At 43.9% G+C, this 13253-nt stretch overlaps 1 protein-coding gene across 1 annotated transcript in view; it reads left to right on the top strand.

The window, feature by feature from the left end:
- The window catches only part of LOC122795918 (procathepsin L-like), a 553947-nt gene that overhangs the window by 14098 nt on the left and 526596 nt on the right, over positions 1-13253 (top strand). The window contains exons 4-5 of the mRNA XM_044064398.1: positions 1154-1378; positions 2086-2254. Coding sequence (XP_043920333.1) covers positions 1154-1378; positions 2086-2254 — 394 coding nt within the window. The remainder of the gene's footprint in view (positions 1-1153; positions 1379-2085; positions 2255-13253) is intronic.

Here is a 13253-nt window from a genome sequence, read left to right as displayed (position 1 = left end):
TTTAGGTTTAGAACAACAATAATGAATTGTAGAAGGAAGAGAGAATTTCAGGTTGAAGGGAGGATAAATGCCTGGTAGAAAGTTTAAGAGGTTTGTAATCCTGTGAGACCTGAGGTCTAGCCTGGAGAGTTAGTTGCATAAACAGTTGGATTGTAAATGTGACAGGAAAAAGGCTGTGAGTAATGTTCAGGGAGAATATTTTATTTATTTTGTTTATGCGTTGTTTTATTTTGTGTTTCTTTTATGGGAGCATTTCTGGGATTCAGAGAGATTCTCTCCACCTGTGTTAATTTGCTAACTCACATTAATGAATTGGCACAATGGAGAGAATCTCCAGTTCAGAGAAAAGGTCGAGTTACTGAGTTATCATGCCTCTGAATTCGCTACTATGTTGTCTGATCTGACCATGCTAGTGTTCTCCTTTATCATCCCATACATTACTATATGATAGGTGCTCCCAACACACACACACTTCCATTTAGCTGCATTTATGTCCCTACAGGCACCCATATAGACAGACGTAGTGGTGGGATGAGCTATGACCATTTCCATAGGAATTAAGGAGTGTACACTAGCAAAAGTTTTTTCTTACCTGCAATAAATAAATGTGTTGAATTAGTTTGGAGTGTCCACCATTTGGCTGATTAGCATTTACCATGCCCATGAAGTCTTGCATTAGCATGCAGCTTCTTCATTGAGATTGCTGTCTATGGTATGGGCACTACCAGAGAAACTTACTATAGTAAGGAGGGGGTGGTCGTGGTCTCTGGGTTGGAAAGGCTTACTGTGATGAAGAACCCAGATTTGTTTCACATCTCATGAGTGCATTACTCACTTATGATGCACTACCATGGCACTATTAAAATGTTAATTGAAGCATTTGGTGTGGAGAATAGAACCAACAACCTTCTGACTCGCTTGGTATCAAAGGTAAGAGTATAACTTTTTGCCACAGACACTGGCTGAAGTAAGTATAATTTGACAGAAATAACATACATATTTTATGGGAGTTATGTGAATGGACTTCTAGAATACTTTTGAGTTTGTAAGTGTATGCTGAAAGTTTTTTAGTTTATTGGTATTCTTCAAAAGTAGCAACATTTGAAGTATGTGATTGCTGTTTAGTAAACTGAAATTTCTGATTTGAATCTAGGGCCAGTGTGGTTCTTGCTGGGCATTCAGTGCTACTGGATCTCTGGAGGGGCAACATTACAAGAAAACTGGCATGCTGGTGTCACTAAGTGAGCAGAACCTCATCGACTGTTCTTGGCCTCAGGGGAACAAGGGCTGCAGTGGAGGTTCAATGGCTAGGGCTTACCTGTATGTCAAGAGTAATGGTGGTATTGACCCTGAATCCTCCTATCCATACACTGGTATGGTACGTATGTAAAATAAATTTGCTTTTATGACTGTATATCATGCCCTCTAACACAACTTTTGACTGATTAGTGCTCTTTAAGGACATCTTTTGTACTTAATGTTTTTGTCACACACTTGATACCCATGTTGAAAAGCTGACCGTAGTAACAGCACCTTTGAAGTAAAGAAATGTGAAGAGCAGGGCAGTCTGTCCATTTTCCTTTTTATATGGCCTTAAAATTACTTTAGGAATTGATTTGAAATGTGATAGGCATGTGAAGGTGTTAGTTATGAAATGTAATGTTTTGCTTTTATTGCATGCTCTCAATAAGTTCATTGTGTATCATCATTTGTGCCTCTCTGTTAATAGCCAGAGTGGTATATCCTCCCCCACCAAAAGGATATCATTATGGTTTGAATTTAGTACTAAAAGAATAAAGGTAGCAGTGGATATGCTTTCAGTCTATAGGAAACTATGTTGTTCTTTTGGGTTATACTGTTGAATGTTTCATTAATTTCTTCACTGATTCCCCCTTTCCCAAAAAGGTCTCTGAATCCATAGTCTTTGAAATAGTTTTGAGGTTTACAAGCAAACCTTTGAGTAAAATGCGACTTTAAGATGCATTAAATCAGACTGTTTTTGTGAAACATCCATAAAATGTCATATTTTGGTATGGTCTTCTGTGCTTGTTTTATTCACTTACTTTATATCCTCTACCTTTTTAGGATGGACAGCCGTGCCAGTATGATGCTCAGTACAATGTTACCAACTGTCTGGGCTATATTTCTATTAAAAGTGGAGATGAAAAAGCTCTGAAGACTGCTGTTGCATTAAATGGACCAATCTCTGTAGCTATGGATGCAAACCACTTTTCCTTCCAGTTCTATAGTTCAGGCAAGTGTTTTGAGAGGTGCATATCTCTGAAAAATGGTACAGCTTTCATTTTGGGTGACTCAACAATAAAAGGGAGCAGGTTCATGGATTAGTACTAGGCTAACTCCCATCATGGGCCAGTTGAAGCCTAGGCAATTAGCCTATGTGAGGATTAAACCCTGCACCTTGAACCTATAAGGTAGGCACCTTAACCATTATGCCAACCCCCCACCATGAATTTGGGCTAACTGTCCTTGTGGGCTATTCCAAGCTCAGCCAATTACCCCATGTGAGAATCAAACCCTACACCTAGTGCCTATAAGGTGAAGAACATTTTAATACTTTCCTTAAACAACCAGCAGCTACAGTATTGCTTTCTCTTAGGTAGTTAAAAGGTACTTTCATCCTAACTATCCATTGCTTTTACCGTGACTCAGTCATGAGAAAAATGCTTAGATGTTACATTTATCTAATTCCTTGAAACAGCAAGGGCTCAGCAGGGGATCAGGTGCATAAAATGAAGTATGTGAGGAATTTAATGGAATATGGTGATTGTGGCCTTGAAAATAACTTGGTAGAGATTCAGGCTTAACATTCGGTGCCAATACTGATATCTATCCCATTGTACCAATACTGATAGCTATCCCATTTTGGTGTGTGTCTCTGTGTGTCTCTGTGTGTCTCTGTGTGTCTCTGTGTGTCTCTGTGTGTCTCTGTGTGTCTCTGTGTGTCTGTGTGTGTCTCTGTGTGTCTCTGTGTGTCTCTGTGTGTCTCTGTGTGTCTCTGTGTGTCTCTGTGTGTCTGTGTGTCTGTGTGTCTCTGTGTGTCTCTGTGTGTCTCTGTGTGTCTCTGTGTGTCTCTGTGTGTCTGTGTGTGTCTGTGTGTCTGTGTGTGTGTCTGTGTGTGTGTGTCTCTGTGTGTGTGTGTGTCTCTGTGTGTGTGTGTGGGTGTGTCTCTGTCTGTGTGTGTGGGTGTGTCTCTGTCTGTGTGTCTTTGCCATTTGGAAGACCACTTTCTGTATACTCCTTCAGAAGATATGTAATTTTTTTTTTCTCCTTGGTGATACTCTGAAGAATTTTGGGATAAATAATGAATGATTCATTTTATTCTTCACTGGGGGATAAGCCTCAATATAGTGTTCATTAAAACCAGAAGGTTCCATGTTGTAAACAACTTAAGCTGAGGTCACTTCCTACTTCTTGCTGGTTAGGACTGATTAGGCTACATTAAATTCCTAAGTTTGTACCTTTGTGAGTGTTACCTTATGTCTGACTATCTTTTCCAAGGTGTAGCCCGTCTTGTGCCTGTATATGGAATAGCTGTAAGTCATGGAGAACCCGACAATGGCTGTGGTCTGCTGCATTGAAGCAACTCTAAATTGGATAAAGTTTATTTCAAATACTTGGTGGTACTGGGTTGAAGGGGTATGGGAGAATGTCTGTCATTATCCTGCAGGTATGCAGAACACCACTGTACATAGTTCACACAGGCTATCTTCTGGTAAATGGGCATGTAGGTAACTATTAAACTGTGATTGATAGGAGATGGTGGTGTTATATCTTCGCTGTAATAGAGGAAATCGGCTAGTCACTGGGAAATTGGGAAGTGGTTTTTGGCTTTATTAGTTTGTGGTGGGCGCTAGCTATGGGTCCCTGCCTCTGTGATGAGATCTGTTACTGGTGTTACAGGACTTGTATGGTTTTCCTTTTCTATGAGGTAGAACTATATGCAATTTAAGCTCTTTCTGCTCATTTGTTGTGAAGCTATCAGTGTTCACAGAATAACTACAAAGTCAGGCTTTTTGATTAGCTGTAATAACCTGTAGCCATTGTGGTGGACCATGGCCCCAAACCTGCAGTTACTTAAGAGATGGCCCAGGTCAGCTATTGCATGCCAGCATATGGTTTAATACATATAGAAAAACAAACTACTGTTGACCAAGTAAACATCTAGCAGACCATGATCTAAATCTCCTACTATAGGAACTAATGTGCCATTATAAAATGTAATTAGTCAGGGAGCTATATTCATTTAACCAGAGGGCTCCAAGAATTCTTCTTCTTTGCATTCCAAAAGACTTTAACTGATTTAGAACCAAGCAACAAACTCTTACCATTGAAGAGACCACATATACTAGCCTTTTCATTCTCATGCCCAAACACTGGTACAAATTCATGCACAAATAGGCATGTGTGCGCTTAAAATGCAGGCGCACACACACACACTCTCTTGCTGCCAACACACACACACACTCTCTTGCTGCCAACACACACACACACACTCTTGCTGCCAACACACACACACACACTCTTGCTGCCACCAAACACACTTGCTGCCACCACACACACACACACACACACACACACACACACACACTTGCTGCCACCACACACACACACACACACACACACACACACACACACACTCTTGCTGCCACCACACACACACACTCACACTTGCTGCCACCATACACACACACACACTTGCTGCCACCAAACACACACACACACACAAACACACTTGCTGCCACCAAACACACACACTCGCACTTGCTGCCACCACACACACACTCGCACTTGCTGCCACCACACTCGCACTTGCTGCCACCACACTCGCACTTGCTGCCACCACACACACACACACACACTCTTGCTGCCACCAAACACACACACTTGCTGCCACCAAACACACACACACACAAGCACACTTGCTGCCACCACACACACACTTGCTGCCACCACACACACTTGCTGCCAACACACACACACACACACACACACTCTTGCTGCCAATACACACACACACACTCTTGCTGCCAATACACACACACACACTCTTGCTGCCAATACACACACTCTTGCTGCCAATACATACACACACACACTTGCTGCCAACACACACACACTTGCTGCCACCAAAACACACTCTTGCTGCCAACACACACTCTTGCTGCCACCAAAACACACACACACACACTCTTGCTGCCAACACACACACACTTGCTGCCACCACACACACACACACACTCTTGCTGCCAACACACACACACACACACACACTTGCTGCCACCACACACACACACACTTGCTGCCACCACACACACACACACACTTGCTGCCACCACACACACACACTTGCTGCCACCACACACACTTGCTGCCACCACACACACACACACTTGCTGCCACCACACTCACACTCACACTTGCTGCCACCAATGCACACTCACACTTGCTGCCACCCAACACACACACTCACACTTGCTGCCACCAAACACACACACATGCACACTTGCTGCCACCACACACACACTTGCTGCCACTGCACACACTTGCTGCCACACACACTCACAATTGTTGCCACCAAACACACACACACTTGCTGCCACCAAACACACACACATGCACACTTGCTGCCACCACACACACACGCGCACTTGCTGCCACCACACACACACTTGCTGCCACTGCACACACTTGCTGCCACACACACTCACAATTGTTGCCACCAAACACACACACACTTGCTGCCACCACACACACACACACACTCACACTTGCTGCCACTGCACACACTTGCTGCCACACACACTCACAATTGTTGCCACCAAACACACACACACTTGCTGCCACCGCGCGCACACACACACTCACACTTGCTGCCACCGCGCGCACACACACACTCACACTTGCTGCCACCGCGCGCACACACACACTCACACTTGCTGCCACCGCGCGCACACACACACTCACACTTGCTGCCACCGCGCGCACACACTCACACTTGCTGCCACCGCGCGCACACACACACTTGCTGCCACCGCGCGCACACACACACACTTGCTGCCACCGCGCGCACACACACACACACACACACACACACACACACTCACACTTGCTGCCACCGCACACACACACACACACACACTCACACACACACACACACACACACACACACACACACACACACACACTTGCTGCCACCAAACACACACACACACACACACACACTTGCTGCCACCAAACACACACACACACACACACACACACACACACTTGCTGCCACCAAACACACACACACACACACTTGCTGCCACCAAACACACACACACACACACACACTTGCTGCCACCACACACACACACACACACACACTTGCTGCTGCCACCACACACACACACACACACACACCACACACACACACACACTTGCTGCTGCCACCCAACACACACACACTCAACACTTGCTGCCACCAAACGCACACACACTCACACTTGCTGCCACCAAACACACACACACACACTTGCTGCTGCCACCACACACACACACACTTGCTGCTGCCACCACACACACACACACACACTTGCTGCTGCCACCACACACACACACACACTTGCTGCTGCCACCACACACACACACACTTGCCGCTGCTGCCACCACACACACACACTTGCTGCTGCTGCTGCCACCACACACACACACTTGCTGCTGCTGCTGCCACCACACACACACACTTGCTGCTGCCACCACACACGCAATCTTCAAACTTATCTGTATATATTTTTTGATATGGCAGTATGTTCACAAAATGTTTTAAGTTCTTCCTGTAGATGGTATAATATCTAGTAAATTTGTAGCAGTAAGCAACTTTTTCACATGATGTGAATAAATGTTAAATAACAGTAATATACAGACAAGTTTTTCACAATACAGTATTTCCAAAAAAATCAAAAATATGAATAACATTTTATTTAACCTAGAATATAAATTGGCAATTAGCAGTAGCATGTTTTAAAAATGAACAAATAATGGGTGATGAAGCAATGCATCTGTTAAGAGAAAACTGGCCAAGTAAACTAACCGCTACATAAAGTCAACAGAGAGAAGTATTACTGTGATATGACCAGCTTAGGTTTACAGGATTGGTAGCATCTTAAGAAAATATAAATATGGGAAGGGATGCAGCTTGAATCTGAAATAACTGGTAAAGCAGGTGAACTATGATCATGTGGTGTTGACTGAAAAGAAGGAAAGGTGTATGGAAAGAATTGCAGATATTTGCCTAGGGAAAAGATGTGGAAGTCAAAAGTACCAGGGTGATGAGCAACCCAAACTGTCACAGTGAGTGCTGTCTCAATAAAATATAGACTGCAAGGGTTTCGTTTCTCCAAGTATTTTGGGTTTCTACTATCGTGTTGGAAATTAACCCCATTCCCAAGTCACAGTATGATTAAAGTTCATGAAATTTAATATTGGTTCAGTCTATTATGTTTGCCAAAAGCGCTCTTGGCAGTAGCGGCAAAATGCCCAGAACTGACTCCTGAAATTCATACAGAGTTGCATGTATTGGTACCATATCTAAGTACGATTGTAAATTCTTTTTTATGAAACTCCTTGCTCCTACTACTATTGGAACTGTCTGGGTGTCATTCTTCTACATTGCCCTCATTTCTGCCTGCAAACCCTCGTATTTTATGACTTTGTGTCTCTGCACATAGGGCACTAATTACTGGGTGTAGCTATTTCAATGATCAATGCTACTTTTGTCTTTTCATGGACTACTATGCCTGATTTTCTTGTATCTATTTTTTGAACTGTTGATAATGGGCGATCCCATGTGATATAAATGTCATCATTCTCTATAATGCTTTGTGGCTCATGTTTCCAATGCTTCTCAGATACTTTAGTATTGTAATGTTTGTACAGTACCCAGTGCCACATTATTATGCCTTTCAGTATACAGGCCCTTTGCCCTTTACCATTAGTGTATCATATCCAGCAACAAAATGTGTGACTGATGTTCATGTTTCACTGTTGCAGTAATCACATTTGGGTTATCTGCTTGCAGTAGCCCTCAGTCGGCCTGATTATCAACCTGCGTCAGTTGCTATTTCCTCTTCCATGATGTCAGGTAGTCAGGGGTATACAGCATGCAGCCAATGTCTGTCTTTCTTGCCGTGCAGTGTCCGAAGCAGAAGCATTTAGCGAGTGCCAGTTGGCCGACTCCTGAAATCTTCATTTTCAAGTTTCAGAACTGAAGTCTTTAAGCTAAGTACCCCAATGGGGAAACTTTTTTTCTTGCTCTAATCCGATATCCGTAAAAGTCAATTGTATTTCTTGTGGAAAGAAAATACCTCCTAAAGATTTTCATTCATACTGTATTCCTTACCTAGGCCCTTACCATGACTTACCTCGCTGTCAAGTTTTATACATTTATTTAAATGGCAAACTATTCGTCTGTATATTCGTCTGTATATTTTATGCTTCTAAATATTTTGGTATTTGGTTCAATTACCCAGATATGGCTTCGGTAATCCACCCGACTACTGAAATTTAAAAAAAAAAAATGGAAAGATAACCGACTACTGAAATTTAAAAAAAAAATGGAAAGATAAATCCAAGAGACAGACCGCATAGGCTGCCGACTATGCTTCTAAGCTAGTCGCCAGTTCACTGGTACTCAGTGAGGCGATTTCACAGCCCCTGATACCCACATCTTTAGATTCATAGGCCTCTACTGAGACCCATTCGGAGTCCGGTATGCCGCGAGATGCTTCAACTGTGGAACCTGCAGATGTCTCTATCTTGGATGGGTCTGGCGCCGTTGTGCAGGCACCGGCTTCTGAGGGTGCATTCAGGCCTACTGACTTGCATATGCCCTCTTCTGATCAGGATTCTGAAGTTTGTTTTCTCTGACCAAGATTTACCCTTGTTATACCTATGAGGATTCTGATGCAGAGGACTCTATTCCCTCTGCTTCCCCTCCAGAGGATTTCTCTTTTGGGGAAACTTTGCATACTCTTGGGGAGCATTTTAGCTGGGAAAGCTAGGATTACTCTAACTTTAAAAAGAGGCTAAGGGATTTCTTACTCCTGCCCCAGCACAGGCCTTTAGCTATTCCCCCTGTACTGGACATTGTTGATGCCTTTTCAGAATCTAGCTTGGCTCCTGACTCTTCACCTCCTGCTCCCAGAAAACCAGATAGATATTACAGGGTTCCTGACTCACACAAGTTCCTCTTTATCCTACTGCAGATCCTGAGACAATTTCACAGGGACCCAAGGGCATTAAGGCTACTACTGCCAAAATCCCTACCCCCTCTGATAGAGATTCCAGGGTGCTGGATAAATGGGGTAAGAAGATATACATTTCTGCAACTTTGGCCATTAGGGCCTTGAATTGCCAGTTTAATATGTTAAAGTATCAGCAGCATATTATTGGATTGCTTAAAAATAAACATTATGTTGATTCCTGACTGCTGAAAATAAGGATTTACAGGATTTAATGCATTCTGCTGAACAAGTTGAAAAACATACCTTGCAATGTGGTTTTGATTCACTAGAGGCATCTTGCAGGGCTGCTGTCACTGGGTATGTACTTAGAAGGTTTTGATTCACTAGAAGCATCTTGCAGGGCTGCTGTCACTGGGTATGTACTTAGAAGGCATATTTGGCTTAAGGAGCAATCTTTGCCAGATCATGTTAAAGCTAAACTGCTGGATGCTCCCTTAAACCAGGAGTGCATGTTTGGCAACAAAGCCGAAGATGGAGTTAAAAGCTAAATCTATGCAAACTAAGATTTCCTGCAAGTACAACCTCCCAGATTTAGTAGGCATTGACCCTCTAAGAATTGATCCTTTCCTGCCTCTTTCAGGCCTTCTCAGTCCAAACCCAGAACCAGCAGAACACCCAGGCTTTAGTCCCAAGGTACTCACAGGACTAAGAAGTGGGGGGGCTCCCACTTCAAAAGAAGGGAGTAGTAAGATTTCCCCCTATGGTAAACTGTCTCAATGACTTAACTTTAAAACTTCCAAGCCATGCACAACTGCGTGCTCTTTTAGGGGGAAAGATTGCCCTGCAGGCAAAAGATTGGGAACTCATTACCCAGGACAAATGGGTTTTAAACCCTGTTTCCCAAGGATACAGATTCCACTTCCACACCTTGCCAACCCCAAATGGTTGTCCAGATCTACCCCCAAACCAGTGGGCAGAGGCTCAAAAGCAAATTCTCTCAAGTATCCGATCTATTCAAACTGTCCCAGAAGAGGAAAGGGGACAAGGTTTCTACTCTACTTTCCTGGTGTCCAGAAAAGACAAATTCTGGCGTCCTATTCTGGACCTCTCTAGCATAAACACATTTTTGGTGATCCCAAATCTTGTCGCTTTCTCTGCTAGACAAGGATGCCTGGTTGACAACACTGGATTTAAAGGAAGCCTACCTGCACATCCCAGTCAGGGAATCTTGCAGGAGATACCTATGCTTCAAGCAGGCTACATGCACTATCAGTTCTCTGCACTGCTCTTTGGCTTATCTATTGTGCCCAGGGTATTCACAAAGTGCCTCGCTCCAGTCATTGCATTTTGCAGGCAAAGAAATATTCAGATATACCCATGCCTGGACGATTGTCTAATTCAGGCAGAAAGCCAGGACATACTATTGAATCATCTGGCGTTTGTACAAAAATTTGCCAACTTCTCTGGGGTACACCATAAATGAAAATAAAACTCATCTTGTACCCTACCAACAAATTGTATACCTGGGAGCAAGCTTGAACACAACTTCCCAGATGGCTTTCCTCACGCCAGAGAAAAGTTCATTTGACAACCTACTTCAAACTACTGGCCACAAAGACCCAGCTATCTGCAAGGAAAATACTGCAAGCCTTTGGGTTCATGGCCTCCTGCATTCTCCTAATTCCATATGCAAGACTGCATATGAGGAAACTACAGTGGTATCTAAAAAGCCTACAGTGTCAACATTCTCAGGATCTAGAAGCAATGATACCTATCCTACCTTGTCTACAGATAGAGTTCCTTTGGGCAGAGGCCTGCCACCAAAACAAGGTACTACCATTCACTCCCCCCCCCCCCCCCTGCTCTGCCCAAACCCTAACAGATGCCTCAGACTATGCATGGCAGGCTCACTTGGCAGGGAATTGCATTCAGGGCAATTGAAACCCAAGTCAAATGCACCTGCATATCAATCAAAAAGAAATGGTAGCTGTACAGAATGCAGCCTTCAAGGGCAACATTCTTCCAGGACAATTAATGGTAAAGACAGACAACACCACTGTTATGTGGTGCATAAACAAGTGGGGGGGGAACCCACTCATAATATCTCTGCAGACTAGCCATGGCTCTGTGGAACACCGCCTTGAGCTACCAAGTGCACCTACAGGCTCAATTCCTGCCAGGAAAGCTAAATACACTGGCATATGAACTAAGCAGAAATCTCATGGACCCACACAAGTGTAAACTGGAACCAAAGATATTCAACATGTTGAGAAACAAATGGGGGAGCCCAGAGACAGACCCATTTGCCTCCTACCAGAACTACCAATTGGACAAATTCTGCAGAAGGACTCTCCCCACAAACAAGCTTGGAAAGTGGATGCCCTGTCATTCACCTGGAAAAACCTTTCAGTTTCTGCCTTTCCACCTCTGCCTCTGATCTTTAGTAGTACCTTGGAGATGAAACAGGACAAACCAAGGATGATACTGATTGCACCAGAGCCACGCCAACACTGATAACCCCTTTTGTGCAGTGTATCACTGGCACCATGACACCTGCCTCAGACCCCTGCCCTGCTGTCTCAGCAGGAGGGCCAGATTCTGTGCCCTCAGCTTCAAACCCTGAACCCAGCAGCCTGGCTAAATTACCTGATCTCTGTTACCATCCCTCAGTAAGCAAGTGTTGGATGTCATTCTGGAGGCAAGGAGGCCTAGTACTAGAAAATCGTATGCTGAGAAATGGAAAAGATTCTGTTCCTGGAACCAAACTCGGGGGGGGGGTGCCCAATTTACCTCATATTCTTCAATACTTAACTGAGATTCTTCACAAGGGCCTTTCCTTTTCCTCCATCAAAATTCATGCCTCAGCCATTTCAGGTCATTACAACACTGAACTACCCCTCTTCTCTCATCCACTGCTGAAGCAGTTTCTCAGAGGGGCCAAAAAAAAGATCACCCAGGAGAGCCCCTACTCCAGCCAGGGACCTTAACTTTGTATTGAAGAAACTCTCTACCTCCTTTTGAGCCAGCTGTAAATGCAGAGTTGAAATTATTTTATTGGAAAACAGCCTTCCTTTTAGCCATCACTTCAGCAAGAAGGGTGTCTGAATTACAGGCCTTTATGGCAGTGGAGCCTTTCATCATCTTTCATGTGGACACAATGAGTGTGGCTCTTAATGAGTCCATTCATTTGCCAACCTTCTTTTCTAATTCACAGAACAAAGGGGAATGAATACTGTACTCCTTATATGTGCACAGACTACTTAGATTTTACTTGGACAGGACTAAACCTCAGGAAATCTGAACAGCTGTTGGTTGCATTTGCTGCAGAGGGGAAGGCCATTTCAAAGCAAACCATTTCTAATTGGATAGGCCATTCCATTAATTTCTGCTATAAACACCATGGAAAACCTACCCCACAGGGGATAAGACCACATTCAACCAGAGCTGCATCTACCTCTACAGCCTTTCTCAGAGGTGTCCCTACCAGGGACATCCTAGAAGCTGCTACCTGGAGTTCTATACAAACTTTTACCAAGCATTACCATTTTCCAATTTTCTCTAAATCCAGAGTTGGCTTTGCCACTGCAGTCTTGCAGGGCTTTAATAGCTGGTCCTAATGCTATCCTTAGCTTTGGGAATCTACCCAAATGTGGTGACTGCAACAGTGAAACACGAAGAACATAGTACAGTTAAGAGTGTATTCACTATTGCAGTCCTGGTTACCTTCCCTCCAGCCCCCGGCTTCTTTGGCTGTACTATTCTTGTTTACTATGCTTAAAGCTTTTTGGTGCATTTGCTTCTTTATTGGAGGTGTAAATCCTGTATATATAATTGCTACCCATTATGGGAGCACCTGACATCTGGGGCAAGAAAAACAGATGTAATGGTGTCAGCTGCATGCTTTATACCCCTGACTACCTGATGTCATAGAAGATGAGACAGCAACTGACACAGGACCCAAGACTTTGATAATCAGGCTGAGTGAGGGCGAGGGCTACTGCAAGCAGA

The sequence above is a fragment of the Protopterus annectens genome, chromosome 2.part2 (genome assembly GCF_019279795.1).
Source record: "Protopterus annectens isolate FY-2018-M chromosome 2.part2, PAN1.0, whole genome shotgun sequence".
NCBI lineage: Eukaryota > Metazoa > Chordata > Ceratodontiformes > Protopteridae > Protopterus > Protopterus annectens.
This window is presented reverse-complemented; position numbering and strand designations above follow the sequence as displayed.